The sequence below is a fragment of the Podarcis filfolensis genome, assembly GCF_964270895.1.
Source record: "Podarcis filfolensis genome assembly, chromosome: 1".
Classification (NCBI taxonomy): domain Eukaryota; kingdom Metazoa; phylum Chordata; class Lepidosauria; order Squamata; family Lacertidae; genus Podarcis; species Podarcis filfolensis.
Genome location: NC_139604.1, coordinates 71,793,125 through 71,816,107, shown reverse-complemented (window position 1 = coordinate 71,816,107; position 22,983 = coordinate 71,793,125). Strand labels below are relative to the sequence as shown.

Here is a 22,983-nt window from a genome sequence, read left to right as displayed (position 1 = left end):
GACTGTGTCGACCACAGCAAACTATGGCAAGTTCTTAAAGAAATGGGAATGCCTGATCACCTCATCTGTCTCCTGAGAAATCTCTATGTGGGACAAGAAGCTACAGTTAGAACTGGATATGGAACAACTGATTGGTTCAAAATTGGGAAAGGAGTACGACAAGGCTGTATATTGTCTCCCTGGTTATTTAACTTATATGCAGAATTCATCATGCGAAAGGCTGGGCTGGATGAATCCCTAGCCGGAATTAAGATTGCTGGAAGAAATATCAACAACCTCAGATATGCAGATGACACAACCTTGATGGCAGAAAGTGAGGAGGAATTAAAGAACCTTTTATTGAGGGTGAAAGAGGAGAGCGCAAAATATGGTCTGAAGCTCAACATCAAAAAAACGAAGATCATGGCCACTGGTCCCATCACCTCCTGGCAAATAGAAGGGGAAGAAATGGAGGCAGTGAGAGATTTTACTTTCTTGGGCTCCATGATCGCTGCAGATGGTGACAGCAGCCACGAAATTAAGAGACGCCTGCTTCTTGGGAGGAAAGCAATGACCAACCTAGACAGCATCTTAAAAAGTAGAGACATCACCTTGCCAACAAAGGTCCGTATAGTTAAAGCTATGGTTTTCCCAGTAGTGATTTATGGAAGTGAGAGCTGGACCATAAAGAAGGCTGATTGTTGAAGAATTGATGCTTTTGAATTATGGTGCTGGAGGAGACTCTTGAGAGTCCCATGGACTGCAAGAAGATCAAACCTCTCCATTCTGAAGGAAATCAGCCCTGAGTGCTCACTGGAAGGACAGATCCTGAAGCTGAGGCTCCAATACTTTGGCCACCTCAAGAGAAGAGAAGACTCCCTGGAAAAGACCCTGATGTTGGGAAAGATGGAGGGCACAAGGAGAAGGGGACGACAGAGGACGAGATGGTTGGATAGTGTCTTCGAAGCTACAAACATGAGTCTGAACAAACTGCGGGAGGCAGTGGAAGACAGGAGTGCCTGGCGTGCTCTGGTCCATGGGGTCACGAAGAGTCGGACACGACTAAACGACTAAACAACAACAACAATCCTTCATGTCACTCTCCTCTCGTCACTTGGTCTAGAAGCAGCTACTAGGCTTGCCTCTATATTCATTGCAGCATTATGACATTGTAGTGAATTGCTATAAAAATCAGGCAAAGGTCTTAACGGAGGCATAACATGTGACACTATCACCCGTGAGTACTGTGTGTAATTATGTAGTGTTTTACATCAAGCTTCCATTAATGTGGGATTATAGCTTGGCTCTGTGGTGCAACCTTAACTGATCCTCTTGATGAGTCCCTCCATCTTCTGGAGCAGTTCAAAATGCCTTCCAGCTAGTAACCGTTGGTTCTGATTATTCAATCTACTTAATGTGTGCCTTTGGGCAAGACAGACTTGGAAAAATTAGGGAAATAATGCTCTCAGTTGCTAAAACATTAGGGTGTGTCAGAAAAGTTGTGAAATCTTTCAAATAAAGTGGGTTTCTTTAAGAAAGGTGATGTAAAAAATGTTTTTAGTAAATAAAGCTTGGGGTGGTTCTAGAGCAGGGGCCACAACTTTTCATATCAAGTGGGCCGCAAGAGTACTTTGACATGGAAGCCACGGGCTGCATAGTGCCTTGTTGCATGGGAAGGGGAACAGGAGGCCAAATTTGACATGTTTGCCCCAGTTGCCTTCCCAAAGCTGAGTAAGCTGGGCTTTGGGAAGAAGGTGCGAGGCTCCGGCAGGGTCCTAGAGTACTCCCTTTTTCCTTCCCAAAGTTGGGAAAGCATTAACTAGACTTTGGGAAGGAAGCTGGAGGACTCGTGAACACTGTCAGAGCCCTCATGCCTCCTTCCCGAAGCCCAGCACTTCGCTAACCTGGCTTTGGGGAGGCAGTGCAAGGCCTACGGGGAGGGGAGAGGCATAAAAAGTTGTCAAGGGCCATATGTGGCCCCTGGGACATGTGTTGGACCGCCCTGCTCTAGAGGAAAGGTTAAATGTCTCCATTGACTTGATGATCCTTAACCAGTGTTAGAAACTGAGATATGAAAGCTGGGAGCTAAATGGCACCTTAAACTTAGGTTATGGGCACAACAACGGAATGTCTAGGTGCACTTTTTTATAACAAGAATACAAAGCTGAAAATGAATGAACTGCAGCTAAACTATTATGTTCATTTTTCACATGGTCTAGTCCTTCCCCTGACCACCTCCTTAATACTCTTAACAGCGTTTTTTCTCCAGTCTTCAGAGAGTAGCTGGAAGTGGGGAGGCAGAAAAAAGCCCTCCTTTCCTTCCACTCTGCAGTTTTAATCTGAAATCTTAGGCATGGTACTGTGTCCAGAGCTCAGAAAGTACTCACACTAACGAAATTCCCTGTTGCAAAATGCGCCTAGAACGATGAGAGTTTCGGACACTGTCCTTAACATGTGCATTAATATATTTACCGTACATACATGGTTGGCATTATGTTGTATTTTGAAAGGATGCACTGTTGAGATACTCCATTTTATTTTGACTGTTTATTGGCAAAGCAAGTCCTTGAATTGTCATAGATTTACTACAGGCATAGTTATTTGCATGAAGAAATACTTCCTGCTTGTTGACTTGCACAATGGAGTAGAAATGTTTGTGTGTATTATGTGTTTAATGACATGCAATTCAACATGTGTTGCTTGGAATTTATCTGCTTTAGCATGCCTTGAATTTCATTCCCTGCAGCAAAAGTGAAGGCAGGTATAACAGGCCTCGACTGGAGCAGGTCTCTGAAGAATCCTGTTGTTGTTTTTTCTTGCTCAACTGTAGAAAATTAATTTCGTTAACAGGCATGTCTCTTTTCTTCTGTTCACAGTATATCTACACAAATAAAGATTAGATGGACAAGTTAGTTTGCTTTTCTGAACTTATTTTAAAAACTCTAAAAGGATTCTCCTATGTTTTAAACAAATCAGTTACCAAGACTATTTAAGTAGTAATGGGAGAAAGGCTTTTCCCAGTACAGTGGTAACTCAGGTTACATATGCTTCAAGTTACATACGCTTCAGGTTACAGACTCCGCTAACCCAGAAATAGTAACTCGGGTTAAGAACTTTGCTTCAGGATGAGAACAGAAATTGTGCTCTGGCGGCGCGGCAGCAGCGGGAGGCCCCATTAGCTAAAGTGGTGCTTCAGGTTAAGAACAGTTTCAGGTTAAGAACGGACCTCCAGAACGAATTAAGTTCTTAACCCGAGGTACCACTGTAAATACTCTGGAAAATTATTGATTGGCAACTTACAAGGTTAAAATACCAGCTGCCATCCTTAACCAGCTAACAAGCTTGTGTTAGGAATGAAGAAGTGAGAAGTTTTAGCTACCTTTATATCTACACTGAGTACTATCTTAGTGTGTGTTATGCCTGCTGTCTTTCTCAATGTTCCCCTCTTAAGGGGCCGGGGTGTTTAGGAGCCAGAGTAAAAGTCACACAAGAGGCATGTGTAACAGCATCTCCCTCAGAGGTTTTCAGAGTCTAGGACAGGGGTCAGCAAACTTTTTCAACAGGTGGGCCAGCCCACTGTCCCTCAGACCTTGTGTGTGGGGGGGGTGGACTATATTTTGGAAAAAAAAACACAAATTCCTATGCCCCACAAATAACCCAGAGATGCATTTTAAACAGAAGGGCATATTATACTCATGTAAAAACATGCTGATTCCTGGACCGTCCGTGGGCTGGATTTATAAGGCGATTGAGCCAGGCCTTAGTTTGCCTACCCATGGTCTGGGAACTGGGGAGTGACAAGTAGAAAATCAGAAAACATTGAGCTGAAAAAAACAGCTGATGTGGAAAGGGCTATGCAGCATCTCTCCTATTCCCCTGCTTCTCATCACAGCCTCCTGTGGCTGCTTTTCATTTTGTAAGAGCCCTGTGGGGGCACAGACACACCATCTGATTTGTCCTTAACAGGAAGCAGGGGAGAAATAGGTGCCTAAAAATTTAAGTGTAGCATCCCTCTGTAGCTCTGCCAATCTAGGTAGGATTTTTGCGGAAAGTTGCCATGACTACATTTCCACTGCCGAGAGTGACCCATAGCCATATTATGGCCCTGGCTGTAGTTCTCTATTTTTCTGTTTCTGCTGCTTTCCCCATCACTGCCCTTCCCACCCCCAATCTGTAGTTGCTATTTAGAGATGCCCAAAGTGCTTTAAAACACTGTAATTGTGCGCTGTAATAGTTTTGAATTGTTGACAAAGGCCTTATTGATAAGCTATGGTTTAATGTGAATGAGCAGTATGCTAGTTAGCGCATGCTGCTCAAAAGTTTCCGCAGTGCACTTTCTCCACACCTGCTGTGCCACAGACGAAACAAACCAGAGTCTGGCTTGTCATTCCTTAAACAAGCAGGAATTTTGGATTATACAGAATTCTTGCTTGAATAATATGAGCTGCCATAATGTTATTTTGTTGCATTTCATTAACTTTTGTATTAGTCAAAATGAATGAATGAATTGTATGTCTATATCAGTGGTCAACAACCTTTTTCAGCTGTGGGCCGGGCCATCGTCCCTCAGACCATGTGGTGGGCCGGACGATATATTTTTTTGGGGGTGTGTGAACGAATTCCTATGCCCCACAAATAACCCAGAGATGCATTTTAAATAAAAGCACACATTCTACTCATGTAAAAACACACTGATTCCCGGACCGTCCGTGGGCCGGATTTAGGAGGGAATTGGGCTGCATCCGGCCCACGGGCCTTAGGTTGCCTACCCCTGGTCTGTATCAATGATATTGTCAGTAATGTAGTTATTCTATCAAGCAAAATACATATCCTTTAGCATAGCACAAAGGAAGATGGGGACCTTCCTGTATACTTGCTCATTGCTGTAGATCTCCCCCTTTTCAGTTACATAGCAAGGACAATTCTTCTTAACCTGTTGTACTTCACTTTGCAATAACCTGTCCTACTCAGGTTGCTGAAGCAGAAAAACGGATCTGTTTCCATGAAAGAAAAAAGAACCCCCTAATGTTATATCTCACAACTGATCTGGTCAGCGTTATTACGATGCAGCTGCAACTTGAAAGCATTCAGCAGTTGGTTAGGTGGTTATGGTAGAGGTGTGTGGGACGGGAAGAAAGACAGTTAATTCTGGCTCTGATCACATGATCACTTTTTGCTCCAAGGGCTGAATTAAAGTGTGGCCAGCCTTCAGAAAGGCACATTCCAGTGGTGGGTGTGGCTGGGAAAAGTGGGTGTGCTCAAAGATAAAGCAATGAAAGAAACCCAATTCCCTCCAGTTGGATTAATAAAAATTAAACACTAAAGGAAAGCAGTGCCCTCCCGCAAAATAAAACGAGTCTGTTGAGCCTTTCACCTTACCCCCGGCTGTTGTCACTGAAAGCCTGTCTATGAGATGATCATGCCTGCCTCCACCGCAGCTCACTTGCTGATCTTGTGATCCTCGGCACCCACAAGAAGCTGGTAATTGAGAGCAGCCTCCCTCCCAGATGCAAGCTGGTTGCTAGGAAACACTAGCAAACTGGTTCACAGAATCCCTCTGGAGTTAGAGAGGAGGGTGCAAAAAGGCGCAAAATTCAAACAAGTAAAGTTACCTCCAGGAAGCATGTATCATAGCTAACCTAATTCCTATCCTTCCCTTCTAATATGCTGCATTTACATGTGAGCTCAGGTTAGAGAAGAGAGGAATCGGCATCAAAATTACAACGGGGCTGCTGCTGTTAGCTGAGCTCAGGTTACAGCAGTTACAATTAACAAAGAATCCAGAAGTGTTTTAAATGTAAGTGTCCTTAATCACAACTGAGGTTAGCAGACTAGCAGCACCATCTGTCTGTATCCTTTTCTGAAACCCTTGACAGTGGGAATCACAAAACAGTACCAAATTCAAGGGTGCTTACAAAAACCAGGCAGTTTTCAAAAATGCATGCTGCTTGCTCTGGTTCCATAGCAGGGAACAAGCTAGAGGAGCCAAACGGAGCAGGATTTAACCACTGCTCATCTGTTGATGTGTGTGTGGGATTACATCCTGCTTCTTTGGTTCGGAACAGGCTCACAGTAAAGGCAAAATTGAACTGTGCTGAAGTACAGTGGTACCTCGGGTTGCATACGCTTCAGGTTACAGACTCTGCTAATGCAGAAAGAGTACCTCGGGTTAAGAACTTTGCTTCAGGATGAGAACAGAAATTGTGTGGCAGTGGGACAGCGGCAGCAGGAGGCCCCATTAGCTAAAGTGGTGCTTCAGGTTAAGAACAGTTTCAGGTTAAGAACAGATCTCCAGAATGAATTAAGTTGTTAACCCGAGATACCACTGTAGTCTGCATGCTACTTGGTGCCATAGTGATTTACGTGCACTGTACCTGCAATGGAGTGGAAACATTCTCAAGGGGAAATATTTGGCTTAGAATGAGAATAGGTAGGAATCCCCCCCCAAAAAACTGTGGGGAGTGGAAAACTTTGAAAGATTTATGGAGGCGGGGTGCTTACCATGAGAAGAAAGTGGCAACAGTTGTGTGTCTTCAAACACAACTTGTAATATGTTGCTGCCACATGTAGTCACTTTTGGTTGTTGTTTTTTTGCATGTGGCTGCCACCATCTGTTTTACTCAAAATGCTGTGGAATTATGCCATGACTTGGAAACTCTGGTACAAAATGGTGGCTGCCAGCTGCTGGGAAGAGCTCCGCAGCAGATAAAACCTCAGTTAAAAGCAAAACTAATTTAAAATTAACCATAGGCAGACTGGAATAAACAAGCATTTAACATACTCCAGGAAGTCAGCAAAAAGGAGACCATAGGCACTTACCAGGAGAGGGTGTACCACAAAAATGGTCACAAGTATTTACTAATTATGATCCTCTCAGAGAGCAGGCCTTCAGATGCTGAACTTGAGCATCAGACTATTACAGGTGCAGGTGGTCTTTCACATAACCCAGTGCCAAGCCACTTAGGGCTTTAAAGGCTAATACCAGCAGCTTAAATTGGTCCTGGAAACAAATAAGCAGCCAACATAACTGACACAGAATAAGTGTCACATGGCTCAGGAGTTCTAGCTGCTGTCTTCTGCTCCAATTGTAATTTCAGTACCATCTTCCCGGGCAACCCCATGTAAAGTGCATTGCAGTGGGTAAGCTTGGATGTAGCTGGAGCATGTGCTGCTGAGGCAAGACCAGCTTTTTGCAGCTGGCGAACCAGCACAAGCTAATAAAAAACACTCCTGTGTGCCAACACCACTTCCATCTCCATGGTCACCACCACTGAGCAGAGGTGACCAGCACACCTGGCTGTTTGGGGGGAGTTTAGCCCCATCCAGAATAAGCAGATCTCCCCACTCATAACACTCCCATCTTCTCTGGGCTAAGCTTCAGCTTGTTTGCTCTCACCCACAAATTGCTCCCAAACACCTGCTTAGGATTTCCACAACGTCCTTGGGATTAGAAGACGAAAACAAGTTCAAAGCTGCTTACCATCTGCATCTGGCATTTTAGCCCAAACCTTTGGATGATTTTACCCCGCAGTTTCACATAGATGTTAAAAAGCTTAGGGGACAAGAGGGAACCTTGAGGCACATCAAACTCTTGGGGTGGAACAGAGGTCTCACAGCACCACCTTTGAATATCATAAGAAGAGACCTGCTGGGTTAGGTTAGGTTAGGTAAGGTAAAGGACCCCTGGATGGTTAAGTCCAGTAAAAAAAAACAAAAAACAGTCCACAGACAGCTTTCCGGATCATTTGGCCAGCATAACTAAACTGCTTCTGGCACAACGGAACACCTTGATGGAAGCCAGAGTGTGCAGAAACGCCATTTACCTTCCCAGTGCAGCGGTACCTGTTTATCTACTTGCTCTGATATGCTTTTGAACTGCTAGGTTGGCAGAAGCTGGGATAGAGCAATAGGAGCTCACCCTGTCGCACGGATTTGAACTGCCGACCTTCTGATCAGCAAGCCCAAGAGGCTCAGTGGTTTAGACCACAGTGCCACCTGCATCCTACTGGATTAGGTCAAGGGCTATATGGTCCAGCATCTTGTTGTCCCAGTGGCTGACCAGATGCCTATGGGAAGCCCAGAAACAGGACCTGTTCTCCCTCCCTCCAGTTAGGACAAGGGAACACAGTGTTGTGGCTTGAGTCCCAACAGAGAGAGAATTCAATTGGTCCATGATATAAAGAATTGCTGAGAGGTTCAGGAGAATATACCCTTTCTTGATTGTAATGGATCCGAATAATCAATATTCTCCAAGACTGCTGGAATTGATGAGCAGATGTCTAGTCTTGGACTTTGCTTTCAAATGGTACATTGGAAACTGGTTGATAATTTTCAAAGCCATAGAATCCTAAATTTGGCTTTTTTAAAAAAGAGAAAAGGGGTCACTGTTGACTCCCTTCCAGTGATAAGGCGCTTCTCAAATCTTTCCCCACTTGTGTATGAAGTGACACATTTAGGGTGTGTTTTTGCCAGCTCTAAATATATGTGTGCTCCCTGATTGGGAGAGTTTGCTTGTAGAGACTTAGGGATGGGGATTGAATTGTGTGTAATAGCAAGTACAATGCACATATGTCCAGATTAGGAACATTTTACAAGGCATCAACAAAAGACAAAATAAGGATAGTGATTTATTAGGGCCAAGTGCCAGAAATAGACACTATGCTTGGTAAATGGGGACAGATAAAGATGGTTTTAAAGTAGCGGAAGGATTGTTAGAGAAAACTCACTTGGCTATGTTGCTTGTACAGCATCTGATTTCTATCCTGCCTGAATAATTCTAGCCTTGGGGGCAGAGTTCGGCATCAAGTCCTCTTCTTCTGGGTAGACTGCAGAGTGCTTGCCCTTGGATCAACTTGGAGGCTGCTGACCTGCATCTGTCAAGAGCCTCTTTGTCTAAAAATCAATGTCTGATTATGTTATTGTCAGAATCAGAGGTCTGCTCTCTTCACACATCATTTGGTATTATTTATTCATTTAAAAACAATTATATACAGGTTAATATTTCATGTATGTCTAAGACTTTCCAGTCCTTGATCAGTTTTAGTCCAGGGTTTGTTGCTTCTGTTGTTGGGGAGTTCAGATTAGTACAGTAGAGGGTTAACAATGCCTTTTGTTTTTAATCTACAAGGCTGGCTTAGTTTATTAGTGTTTTCTCAAGCTCCTTGTGCAACCTTCATATTGACTCACTGATGTACCAGTCTCTGCCTGCCTGCCTGTATTGTATATTGCAGAGTCTGTAGCCAAACTAGTTTGTGTGTAGAACAGACTATCGGAGGTTCTGTTTAATCAACATAGAGATTTTGTAAATATATAAAGGTGGTGAGCATTATATGTGGGGGTTCTGCTCCGGGCCCCCGTGCACGTTGGCAGAGCGTGCATAAACGTCCCCTGTTCTGTTCTGTCCTTCCCCGTCCCTATTCCACCTCATTCCACCCCGTTCTGCCCTCTTGCGGGCCCAAAAGGACCTGCACATCGGTGATCACGCATCAATTGGACACGCCTAAGATGGTTGCCGCCTGTAATAGCATAAAACAGGGATGGTTCAGCTGTGACCCTTCATATGTTTTTGGACTTCTAGCATGGCCAACGGCCAGGGCTTGTGGGAGCTGCCGTGCAGCAACATCTCAACAGTTACAGGTTAGCCGCCCCTGGCATAAAGCTTTACCAAGAAAAACACACACACCCTGCACTGATATCTAGACTCTAGCTGCATTTTCTTTCAAATGGGAGTCTCCCTCAATCACACGCAGCATGGGAAACAAGAGTCCCTTTGCAGTGTATGGATGCCTGCGGAAGGAGCTGGAATCTCGATACCTGCTGTTTGTTTTTCTTAATCTCTCCTACCTTAACCACCTTTCTCCCAATTAAGATCACCTGGTATTGGAGCTTGGCTGAGAAAAAAAATCATCCTGGAACTGATGGGAATTGAGTGGTTTGAACATGCAGGTGGTCTTTAGAACCCTCTTCGCCTTTGTTCCATTTTTCTTGTCGCATACCTGTTTATTGCTATGCAACAGCAACAGCAAAACAAGTGGGTTGTTCATCCCATTTGATTAAAGTTATAATTAATGCCATATTTATGTTGGATCGTTTAATCATTGCTACAGTATGTATATAATAATTCTGTTTTTGCTAAATTCTTTTGGGAACAGATGACCCTGAGAAATAACAAGGCCCATTGGACCCATATGTGCTTGATTTTAAAACAATGTATTAGATCAGCACTCATTATACATGACCATGCAGAATTTTATTTTTGTTTTGACTAGTTTGAGGTGGGATACCTCAGCGAACGAGCATATGTTTTGAGTGCAGCTCTTAAGTTTTAATCCTGCTGAACTCTGTTTATAAAGGAGCTCCAAGTTTCAGAACTTGTAAATAACTCTCGTTGCTTGAATCACTGGATGAATACTGCAAGTTGGAAAAACCCCAAAACAATTCAGGACTAGATGGACTAATGATTCTGTATAAGGTAATACCCTACATTCTAAAATGTTTACAGTGAAATATTTTCTTACTAGGATTATGTCTGTCAGCTGTTCCACTTCTATACCTACCAATCAAATTTAGATACACATGTAGCTTTCTATTTAAATCAACTTGGGACATACATATACACTGATTTTTATACCATCTTAGCTTTATCTCCAAAGCATCCTGGGAATTGTAGTTTGGTGAGAGTGTGAATAATTCTCTCTCAAGATTTCTCTAGCCATATTTGCACAGTTATAATGCCTGTGATTCCCCAGAAAGTGTTACTGCAATAGTCCCATGCTGTAGATACATTTTGTGTGTCCTTCAGTAAATTATTTTCTTATTATTACAGAGCATAAATGTATTTTAAGACAGATGTGTTAGTAATGGAACAGTGGCTTTCTCAGTTAGATAAAGTGTAAGCTTGAGATGCGTTCTCTTATTTCAAGGATTAGATAAGAAAGCAATGGGACTATGATATGATGTCTGAAATGATAAAACTATATGTAAGGAAGGTAAAAGGGACATGGGTGGCGCTGTGGGTTTAACCGATCAGAAGGTCGGCGGTTCGAATCCCTGCGATGGGGTGAGCTCCCGTTGTTCGGTCCCTGCTCCTGCCAATATAGCAGTTCGAAAGCACGCAGTGCAAGTAGATAAATAGGCACTGCTCTGGCGGGAAGGTAAACGGCGTTTCTGTGCGCTGCTCTGGTTCGCCAGAAGCGGCTTAGTTATGCTGGCCACATGACCCGGAAGCTGTACGCCGGCTCCCTCGGCTAATAAAGTGAGATGAGCGCTGCAACCCCAGAGTCGTCCACGACTGGACCTAATGGTCAGGGGTCCCTTTACCTTTAAGGAAGGTAAAGTAGATGGGCACTTGCTTGACAAATGCTTACTGGTTTTTGTAAAAGAAAGCATACTGTTTTGCCTAGAATTGATTTTGGATGCCTCCCACCATCCTTTACATCCTGCCAGTCCATGACGTCCTGTGACAGAGTTACCACCAATTTCTTCCTAGAGTTGCTTTTTGAGGACTTGGGAGTGTTTTATATAACAAGCCCAGTCGGCAGAGCATGAGACTCTCAATCTTAGAGTCTTAGAACTTGGGGGAAAAGATTCCTTCATGGCAGAGAGTTGGACTAGATGACCCTCGTGGTCCCTTCTAACTCTTATGATTGTATGACTAAAGTGGTTGCAGAATTAGTTTTCCAACAGAGGTGCAGTGTGTTGGGTTGGTTACACAGAGACTAGGGGATGCTTTCAAGTGTCATCACTTTTCTAACTTAAGAAAAAACTAGTTTTGGCTAATAATTTCTGGAAAGATGACTCTTTCATTTCTGTTTTTAGTGGCGATCATATGATTTGTATATTAGCATTAGTGGTATATATTCATGTCTATATGTATGCAGAAGTGCCAGGTGCGACTCCTTAGGAAATGGAGGGTTTTTTCTTTTGGTAAATAAACTAGAAAGCCAAAGTGCCTTTTATTCATGGAATTTAGAGTGTTGCAATTAACTTCTTAGTTTGGCAGTTTCAATAGTTTCCCATTTAACACAAATGAAAATATTTTTCTTCTTCTTCCACCTTTTCCCCTGCGCCACAACATATAGTAGCAGTTTCTATTTGATTGAAATTGGATTCCCCCCCCCTCATTCTGTCCAGGAGCTGTGGATCATCTGTAGGCCCTGGATTATGGGAGGGGTATAAACATAAATAATAAATCCAGTTTGAGATTACCGTATTTTTTGCCCTATAGGACGCACTTTTCCCCCTCCAAAAATGAAGGGGAAATGAGTGTGCGTCCTATGGGGCGAATGCAGGGGGGAGGCAGGCAGGAAAAGCTCCCAAAAGGCGGGCTGGAGAGGTGGTGCGCGGCTAAAGAGGCTGCTGCCATAGCCGCGCGCCACCTCTCCAGCCTGGAGAGTGTGTGCGGGGCTAAGGAATAGCCCCGTGACCCTCTCCCAGCTGGAGAGGTGACGCGCGGCTTTGGAAGCAGCCTCTTCTGTTCCTTCTCCAGCTTCGCTTGAAGGGCGCTGCGCAGTTCTCCCTCTCCGTGCAGTGCCTCTCCTTCGCAGGAGAGGTGTTGCGCAGAGAGGGAGAACTGCACAGCGCCGCTTCAGCCACGCGCCTGCCTAGAAGCTGGAGGAGGAACAGAAGGGTCTCCTTCTATTCCTCCTCCAGCTTCCCAGCGAGGCGCCTGTCCTGCGAAGCGGGAGGAGGAACAGAAGGGTCTCCAGCTTCGTTTGAAGGGCGCTGCGCAGTTCTCCCTCTCCGCGCAGCGCCTCTCCTTCGCAGGCCTCCCATGGCTTGCGGAGAGTTGCCTGTTCTGGGGGCTGGGGTCGGGGCAAGATTGGGCTTCCCCCGACCCAGCCCCGCACCTGGGGGGGAAATAATTTTTCCCCCTTTATTTCCCACCCAAAAAACTAGGTGCGTCCTATGGGCCTGTGCGTCCTATGGGGCGAAAAATACGGTACTTTACATATCGTTTAAGAATGATTGTTTAAATATCTTTTGTCCTTGATGTGGAGATACAATATAGCTTGTCAGCAAATGGATAGTAGCTATTTAAAGAGAAGAAAGTCATAGGATAAATTGTACTGGTTCAGGTGATTGGGAATACAAAGCAGGCTAATGAAAGCTTTCACTTCAGAATAGAATGAATCATATTTTGTATGAACTTGTGGATTGTTATTTACTAAAGTTATTTAAAATATGCAAGGATTAAACTGCTTCAGATCATGGTTTAATAATGTAACTTTAGGGGGAAAAGGCATTTATGGGAGTGTGAAAGAGGTCTAGAAATTAATGCATGGTGTGGAAAAAGTAGAAATAATTTTCTTCTACTCTCAGAAGATGAGAACTTGGAGTTTTACAATTAAATTGATTTAGAAGTAGATTCGCAATCGGCAAAAAAGTACTTCACTCAACGCATAATTAGCATGTGGAATTTGCTGTCATTGCCACTGATTACATGATACATTGCATGTAATTTGTTCCATATTATTTTATACTGATGCAACAAAGAAACAAGAAGCAGAGAAAGAAATCTGTATGTACGCTGTAGAATATTGGGACAGTCAGTTCAGTGCATGCATGAACATTATCAGCTATTTGTCCAAAGATTCTTGCAAATGTATTCTTCAATATTTGTCAATATGAATTATAATGCAAGGCTTTTTCTGTGAATTGTAGTAGATGGGTTACTTGACTGTTGGGGACAGTGGGGCTTTGAACTCAGCTTTTGTCTTTTTCTTCAATTTGCATTTGATTATATTATTATTAGTTTGCATTTTATTTTAAGCCTTGAATTACAGACAAGTGGCTCCCTTAGCTCTTTCTCAATCATTCCCTCCTTTCATAGAAACACACTCGCCAGATAAGCTAAGGACAGCTGTAGCCCTGCTGGAAATGGGGAGCAGTCTGCTGGGCTACAGCCTTGGTACGGTGGAGACTGCTCTTTCTGGCTTTTGTGCATACAAGAAGTTCCACTAGTGGTGGAGCTGTACAAACTAGAGGGAAGAAATCTGCTTTTCACCAATCTGCTACAAGAGTCTTCTCTTGAACCACTTTATGCTTGACTTGTGGGCTTGCAAAGGCAGTGGGAAAGGCTTTGTTTGTTCCTATGTCCTAGGGCTGATTTGCTCAGTTGCAGCCAGTTTTTCCACTCTGCTTTTTGCACATCTGGTGTGAGAGGGGATGTCAGCTGATGGGCAGCTGATCCATGGTTTGGTGGGAATGGCTTGGTGGGCCAAGGTTGGGCCCCAGGGTAAAAATTCTTTACCACTGTCTTAGAGACTCGGGAGTAAAGAATGTTTCTTAATCGTATACTTAATGGTGTACTGCAGTGCTATATGCATTTCCTATTTATTTTGGTAACTAAGCTTTGAAATATCATTTAAAAGAGCATTTAAAGAATAATGGACAATGGAAAAAGAGGAATAAATTTGTTACTGGTAAAGAAATAGTAATGTTTTGATTTGTTGCGAAGTATTTAGTAGTTGTTGTGTTTATCTGCCTTCATTGCAATTTTTGTATGTAATAAACTCTGCTTACAAACATAATTTGGGACCTGTTGTGTTTACAAAATATGGCAATTAATTTCCAAGCTGTGGTTTGTTTTGAGATTTATTTATTCTAAAATCTATAAAGGTACAATGCTTTAAATTTATTTTATCTCTAGAAGAATGATTACTCTAACTAAAACTTACACTGGTCAACCATGTATAAGAGTCTGCTGGGAGCTCTCTGGTAGTACTTCAGCAGCCGAGAAAGATCTCTATCTCTTTGGTAGAATGTGATGGAAGTATAGCATTTGTTAAATGTGTGTTATTAACAACAAAAATTGTCTGTGGGATGCTGAGGTAGAGGAGAGTGAAAGGTGATTGGTTAGGGTTGTTTTTTTCTTGATGTAGTAAGGCTTGTTTTTAAATAGGTGGGGAACCTCTGCCTTCATATTATTTATAATTTATAATTTCACTTTTCTTTCTTGTTGAAATTGTCTGCATTTGCATCATCAATATTTCACCTTTAAGACAGTACCATTCATCTTGGACTCCCTTCTCTTTGAGTATTTCTGCCCATGGGATCTCACCCATTAAGCTTTTTGAAATCAGCCTTCTTAAAGTCTAGAGTGGATGTCTGATTATACTCAATTTTCCCTTGCCTGTGTATAATGAAACCCAAGAGGCCACGATCACTTCCTCCCAAGTTTCCCAGTGCTTCCCCTTGGTCAATCAATTCCTCCCTGTTGGTGAGGGCCAGGTCCAACATAGACGAGCCCCTTGTTGCTTCTTCCACCTTCTGGAAAATGAAATTGTCAGTGAGGCAATTGAGGATTTTGTTGGGCCTTACAATCTTGGCAGAGTTTGAGTTCCAACAGATATCAGTGTAGTTTCCCATGACTACTGTATTTCTCCCTTTTGAAAGTTTGGTAATCCTACCTATTTGTTATCTTGTTTCAGACCAGTGTTATAGTACTATTTAAGTACTTTTAATAATATACAAATTGACTGAGTACCTCTGTTACTTTCTGGCTTTTCAGTTTGACAGGGCTTGCAATTGAAGGTCATATCAAGGCTCATTCCATTCGGGGCAGAGCAGCTTTGGCAGCTATCCTCAGATCTGTCAATGTCCAAGAGATTAGCAGGCCAGCCATATGGTTGAGCAGGTTCACATTTACAAAGAATTATTACTTAGTTACCATTCAGACAAAACCTTTGCTTAGGTGCTGCAGAATTGCTTTACTTGAGAAGGGTGTCTGGATTCAAATTTTCATGCCTTCCATGTGTAATATATTTTTGTGTGCCTACAGGTTGTGGATACTTCTGGTGTTAGCTTCACTTGGAATTTTGAAAACATGATCGCTGCTGCCATGCATCTGAGTTGAGGAAGCAACTAACTTTAACCATTGAGAGGTTCCCAAATGGCAACATGTTTTACAGTAATGAATTGCCTTATGCAGTAGATGCTTCTACTATATTGATAAAAGAGGACCTTTAAAAACAAAACAGGAGAATTCCAGTTTAAATCTCTTCTTGCCTGTGAATGTAGCTTCACTTCTCTGTGTTATGGAAAATAGTAATATTGAACTTCCATTTTTTTTGCTCACAAATGTGCTGCTGTCTGTAATGAGTGACGAACCTTAAAACAGCATATATGGGTAGATTGTTCCAGCAATTTCATTGTACTACCCCCCTTCTCAAGTTTGGGAGAAAAACTGTGGAAAAGTCATGTTTTTGAGACACCTGGTGCACACTGGCCTTGAAAGCAGCCAAACCAGCAAATTCCTCACACCAGGTCCTGGTCACCACAATCTGACAAAACATTATGGACCATTGTTTGTAAAGAATACTGAGATAATGTTGAGCACAGTTAACAAAAAAATATATAAATACTATATTCCTGAATGGTTGCTTGCTCCCAATGTCTTTGTAGTTAATCAATTGTGGTTATTTCAAACAAAATTTATTACTAGTACAGGGAAGTGAGCAAAAATAAACATACACACGCATTGAACTTTCAAGGCTGGTCAGAAGAACATTTTATAAACTCACTGAATGAGCACCACACAAGATTTTATTCTCGAGGTATATATGTAAAGAATATCATCCTACTCACCATTCTTCCAAGCTAGGGGTATCCAATGTGATGTCATCTAGGTATAGCTGAGCTCCAGCTCTCATCATTCCCACCTACCATGACTAATGATCAGGGACAATGGGAGTTATAAAATCTGGAAGGCACAATGTTGGTTGCTTCTGTTTCAGATTCAGAGCTGTCTGTATAAGGTTTCCAAATGGTGACCTATCTAGGTAGTTGTAGCCACTCCTAGACCGTGTCCCCATCTCCCAATCTGCAATATGATCCTGTGTTCAATATTGTTTTAAAAGCCAGCAACACAACAAGGTGAATTAACCAGGTTGCACTTGCCATCTCTCTTACAAGTCATCGACCAGAATGATCAAAGTTATTTCAGTGCTGTAATTAAGCCTGAAGCCTGAATGAAATGAATCAAGATTATCTGTTTCCAAGCATGTTTGAAGTAGCCTGGCCACCACCCTCTCAAGCATATTGCCTGCAAAGAGGGTTTCAATGATTGAGTGGTAGTTGTTCAGGACAATGTGGGCTTCTTGAAGTGGGGCTGTGCCACTGTATCCTTCAAGGCAGCTGGTACTATACCATCTTGCAAGGAACATTAGACACTAGACTCTAGACCCATCCAGTTAATCACTTCCAACTAGTTTTTAATAGCCAAGGTTGACAAGGGTCAAGGTGGCTGACCAGAGCCCCTCAAGTGACTTGTTTGAGACCTGAGGCTCAACTGAATCTAACTCCCAATAATTAGATCAGGCAGTACTCAGGACACACAGACACTGTTAAGTACTTAAGAGTCAGGAATAGGTGCATGCTGGCATTGAATATATAAAAGTATAAATGCTGTAAGTTTGAAAATAGTTTATCTTTTGTTAAATAACCTGCAGGGACATGCATGCTTTACAGTATGCTGTGTTAAATGCATCCATCAGTATACAATTTGAAAAAGCAAATTCATATATGGACAAGATGCTGGTTTACGAATACCTAATATACTGTAGTAGGAATTAATGGAGATTCCTATATACTGATATATTTCTATATATAATTAACCTACTATAAGGGTTGACTCTTTAAAAATAAAATTGTAGTCTGCTTCCCTTTATTAAATAAACTCAGGAAGCTGTTTGGTTCTTCAGTGAAAAATCAGAATTATTATAATTTGAATGTAGTGTTGCACTTCTGAACAGGCTTAGCATGCTTTAAACTGTGCTATGTTAAGCTTCTAGTTGGAGAATAGTAGCTTACAAGCAAGCGAACATTTTAGACCCCAAATCCCCTCCTGCTTTAAGAATTCAGTTCAAGATTCTAATGTGGATGAGTGTATAATGAAGACTGCATTTCCTTGGAGTCGCAATGGTTGCACAGTTTTAGTGCTTAAGATGACTCTAAAACAACATACAGTACTGTATAGCAATAGTGCAAACGGATAGTGTCTGGCAGTGATGTATTGTTGATGTAGCAACTCAAGTATTTAAATCCAAGTGTACAGAAGGCCTTGCAATTTTTGTGTGTGTGGTATGAGCAAACTTCAAACAAGCATAGAAAAGTTTTAACATTTTCATGGATTTATAATTAAATTATTAGGAAACAACTGCCAAAGTTTACTGACTCTCTCCCTTTTCCCCTCTTCTTTCAGGTATGGCCTCACAAGTCTTGGTCTATCCACCATATGTTTATCAAACTCAGTCAAGTGCCTTTTGTAGTGTGAAGAAACTAAAAGTGGAGCCAAGTAGTTGTGTGTACCATGAACGAATCTACCCACGGATCTATGTGAATGATAATTTTTTTGGAATTGCTCAGCCTCCCAGCAGTGTTGGTACCTTCTTGCAGGCTAGAAACCTATTTGACAGACCTCAAAGAGAGACCTTTTTGTTGCAGACCAGTGCTGTTGCTTTAAAAAATATTGCAGGTGCTACAGAGATATTAGCAGTGCAGGCACAGCAACCTCAAGTGGAAGCACCTTGGACTGAGATACAGGAAAGTGGGTTAAACGTCTTGGACCGCCCCCAGCGATGTGGACTGAAGCGTAAGAGTGAAGAGTTGGAGAATCAGAGTGGCGCAATGCAGATTGTTGATGAACTGCCTATATTGCCTGCAATGTTGCAAACAAACTTGGGAAACCCAGTGACGGTTGTGACAGCTACTGCAACTTCAAAACCAAGTGGTACCAATGGAGATGGAGATTATCAGCTAGTGCATCACGAGGTGTTATGCTCTGTGAAAAATACTTACGAGGTTCTTGATTTCCTTGGGCGAGGGACTTTTGGACAAGTAGTAAAGTGCTGGAAAAGAGGGACAAATGAAATAGTGGCAATCAAAATTCTAAAGAATCACCCATCTTATGCACGCCAAGGACAAATAGAAGTGAGCATATTAGCAAGACTGAGTACTGAGAATGCTGATGAGTTTAACTTCGTGAGAGCGTATGAGTGCTTTCAGCATCGAAACCATACTTGCTTAGTTTTTGAGATGTTGGAACAGAATTTGTATGACTTTCTGAAACAAAATAAATTTAGTCCTCTTCAGCTAAAAGTAATACGGCCTATTCTGCAACAGGTGGCCACTGCACTGAAAAAACTAAAAAGTCTTGGTTTAATACACGCTGACCTCAAACCAGAAAACATTATGTTGGTGGATCCTGCCCGGCAGCCGTACAGAGTTAAGGTAATAGACTTCGGATCTGCTAGCCATGTATCAAAGACTGTCTGCTCAACATATTTGCAGTCTCGGTACTACAGGTATGTAGCTTTCTGTATTTAATTGTTTTTCTGCCCTCTGATTGGTATTTTTGAAGCTTTGACTTTGCTCCAGTGTCTGCAATTTACTAAATTGCATGCTAAGCATGTTGACTTGGATAAGTCTTGAATTGAATTATATTTTTCATTGCTCCCTAGAATATTTACTCCATTAAACAGAGTGTAAATATTTTTGTTTTGGTTCTGCACAGAAGTCCTCATAAGCATAACTTCAGTTTAAGTGTCATGTGTAAAACTGGACTATCTGACTTTTAAAGTAGATTATGAGGTTGTAGTCCAGAAGAGGTTATGCTATTTTTGAATTCTGCTTTGTAAAGCACAATTCAGAATATGTCCTTTGTGTGCGCAAGATGGCCTGGGGGAGAGAGAAAAGTTGATATAAACCTGATTTTATCATATAGTCACCTTATAGCTAAATCTTTGGTTGAAGGGATATGAATTCAGCAAACATACATGTTACCTCTTGAAATTTGAGAGTACTTTTTATTTTGTGTAGTAACTATTATGCAGATATTGTGGGTGATATCCAGTGGTGCCTTCCAGCAACTCCTGCATTCAAACCAATGCCAAATGTTTTGCCCTACATTCCTTTGGAGCACATCAGTGAGACTGAGAGAGGGGTCTTGTCATCTGGGCAACCCAGGACTGTCATACACATTGCCCAGGCTTGCGCCCCAGGGAGGTCACTTTCGTGCTGCTAATGCAGCGGTTTGACTTAACCCACAGAGGCACACTCCATTGTCTCTCGAGACAGATGGATGCCAACAAGTGTCAAATGTTAGTCACAACTCAGTGTAGACCAGGCATAGGCAAACTCGGCCCTCCAGATGTTTTGGGACTTCAACTCCCATCATCCCTAGCTAACAGGACCAGTGATCAGGGATGATGGGAGTTATAGTCCCAAAACATCTAAAGGGCCGAGTTTGCCTGTGCCTGGAAATCAAGGGACTAACCTTGGGTTTTTAAAAATACTGTACGTTGGCCTTAATTACTATGGGTTGGATCCAGATTTGTTGGAAGCAAAACTTTGTTTAACTGGTCACTTCCGTGGGTGGAAGGAGGGAGGAGGTGAGTTTTGCCGATTCCTCGATCACTGTACCTTCCCCAAACAGGAGGATTGTGGGGGCAGTGCCCGCTGGAACTGTTGTGGGAGCTAGTACTGGGGCCTGATACAGAACAGGATCCCGAGCCATTCCACAAACTGCAGGTGCTCTTTTGTTCACAGAAGGACGAGTCTGGATCTGATCTTAAAGGTATTAATGAATTTAAATTCCTGTGGAATAAAGTCTACATGCTGGCTAAAGCTGGCAGAGTTGCTAAAAATAGAAAGGTGTGGAAATATTTTTACAGATATTAGTGATTGACTATTATTGATAGCAACTGTTGAAATGGCTGACATAAGGAATGGTGGAAATGTGCCTGCTTCAGCTCCACTTCTGAAAAAAAGCAGGTCTGCTTTAGAGTATTAGGATACCTGTGTGTTTTACTTTGAGGTCCTCTTGAGAGGGGAAAATTGAAAAGAGACAGGAAGAATAGGAATTTTTCATTTTTCATTTCACTTTTCATTAATACACAAGGTGGTTTACAAACAGAAGAAACAACAAAATATACAACACACATTATAATATGAACTCTGGTTTAAAAGAAATAATGCATGAAGTGTTGAAGACACAGCTCTGTTAGATTCCTCATCAGCAGACCTGATGTACCTGGGGTTGACTATGGAGAGATTTTTTTCAGTCGTAGCACAATCTTTATAGAATCACCTCTACTCTGCACTAAGGCAAATGGCAACACTGGCGTTTCAGTGAATGCTGAATCTCATAAACTTTTTTCCCATAGTTGTTAGTATCAAATGGTTGAATTCATCTGTTTTATTTCTGCTCTGGCCTGTTGACTGGTGTGTTATTTTCTATTGTAATTTTAACATATTTATTCTATACTGCTTTTTCACTTAAAATGAAAGGCAGTGGATAGATATTTTAAATAAAAACAGTAACTACTGTATAACAATATGGAATAAAGCATTTCAATTGCTCAAAAGTGCCACAAGAAGGATGAATAGATTTCTCTGAATGTAAAGTGGGGTACTTGAAAACTGAGGAAGTTCATGAACTTGGATATCTATATAATGCTGACAGAAAATATTTTAGTTATCTCTCTTCAGTCTTGCTATCAGCTTCGTGAAGCAGGTACATATGAAATCTATAGCTAGCAAGGGGCCTAGCGGAGCCATGCTGTTATTGACGTACATCTGATGAAGTGGTCTGCAATCCCTGAAGGCTTATGCCATAATAATGCTGTTGGTCTTTTAGATTCCACAAGCGCAACAGTCTGACAAGGGTACACCTCTGGAAATCTGCGTATTTTCTGCACCATATGTGTCTTAGTTGGCAATACATGTTATCTGCAGGAGTTCTGTTTTGTTTGTTTTTTTAAGTTGAAACCATGCTAATTTAGTTTTCTGTTTTTTAAAGCTGTAAAAATTATTTCAAATTTCTGAGTACTAGAATGAGATGTTCAGGATCTAGCTTCAGATGTTTTGAGCCACTAGTGTTATCAGGAGAGAGCAACATATTTTGTTTTATACAAATATTTATATACAAACTATTTATGTACAGTGGTACCTCGGGGTATGGACGCTTCAGGTTACAGACACTTCAGGTTACAGACTCCGCTAACCCAGAAATAGGGTTAAGAACTTTGCTTCAGGATGAGAACAGAAATCACGCAGTGGCAGCGGGAGGCCCCATTAGCTAAAGTGGTACCTCAGGTTAAAAACAGTTTCAGGTTAAGAACGAACCTCCAGAACGAATTAAGTTCTTAACCCGAGGTACCACCCTACTTGGTTGGTGACTAGGATTAGATTAAAGATGACACAGCCAAGGTTAGTTGATAATTTTAAAAATAAACTGTTTTATGGTCAAAACTGTACTTGGAGGACTGATAAATGAATATCATTTCTGCCCTTTGTATTAAAGTTGAATCTTAAGACAGTTTCCCAAGGGGAGAAATTCAGTGTGGTTAGGCTAAGCATTCTGATAATATTTCATGATAAAGCTCAGCAGACATTGTTAAAGCAGATAAGCAGGTGTTTTTACATTTCTAGCTACATTTTTAGTTCCGAAACAAAATATATTTCTACATGTGGTATGCTATATATAGTATTTGTGAGTAAAAGCTGCTGCCTTTCATATTTTTCCATCTTGTCACATTCTGATATGATTTAGCTATCTTTTTATAAGTGAACATTTCCCACAACCCTTGATTTAGCTGCTGTTCAAGGGATATTGTGAAATTATGTATATTCGTGTTGTATAAGTGGAAATACATAGTTCTGACCATATTCTACTCATTGATGAAAGAAGCAGCGCATGAGAACCAGAACAAGATTCCTCTGTAAACAACTTGAGCTGGAATGTGGCCTCAGATGTTATTCTATCACTTTGAACTGTGCATCACTGAAATGTTGTGGGGGATATCTTAAAATAGGCAGGGGGTGGTGGCCAGAAACTGTTGACTACTATAGATGGTGAGGCTGTTTCGCTGGTGCAGTGAAATAAGCCAGAAGTACATGCTGCTAAGTGCGTTCATTTGCTCAAGGTCAGCATGCTCTAAGTCAGCTGCTATGCTTTTAAGCCTAGTTACTGTTAGGGAAGAGGCAGGGGCTACTACATGAATT

General features: G+C 41.9%; 1 protein-coding gene across 8 annotated transcripts in view; it reads left to right on the top strand.

Annotated features, from left to right (window-relative positions):
- Window positions 1–22,983, top strand: part of HIPK3 (homeodomain interacting protein kinase 3) — a 69,320-nt gene that overhangs the window by 9,710 nt on the left and 36,627 nt on the right. For all 8 annotated transcript variants that reach the window (XM_083597775.1, XM_083597771.1, XM_083597777.1 and 5 more), the window contains exon 2: window positions 18,182–19,283. In XM_083597775.1, the coding sequence (XP_083453901.1) occupies window positions 18,184–19,283 (1,100 nt within the window). In that variant the 5' untranslated portion in view covers window positions 18,182–18,183. The remainder of the gene's footprint in view (window positions 1–18,181; window positions 19,284–22,983) is intronic.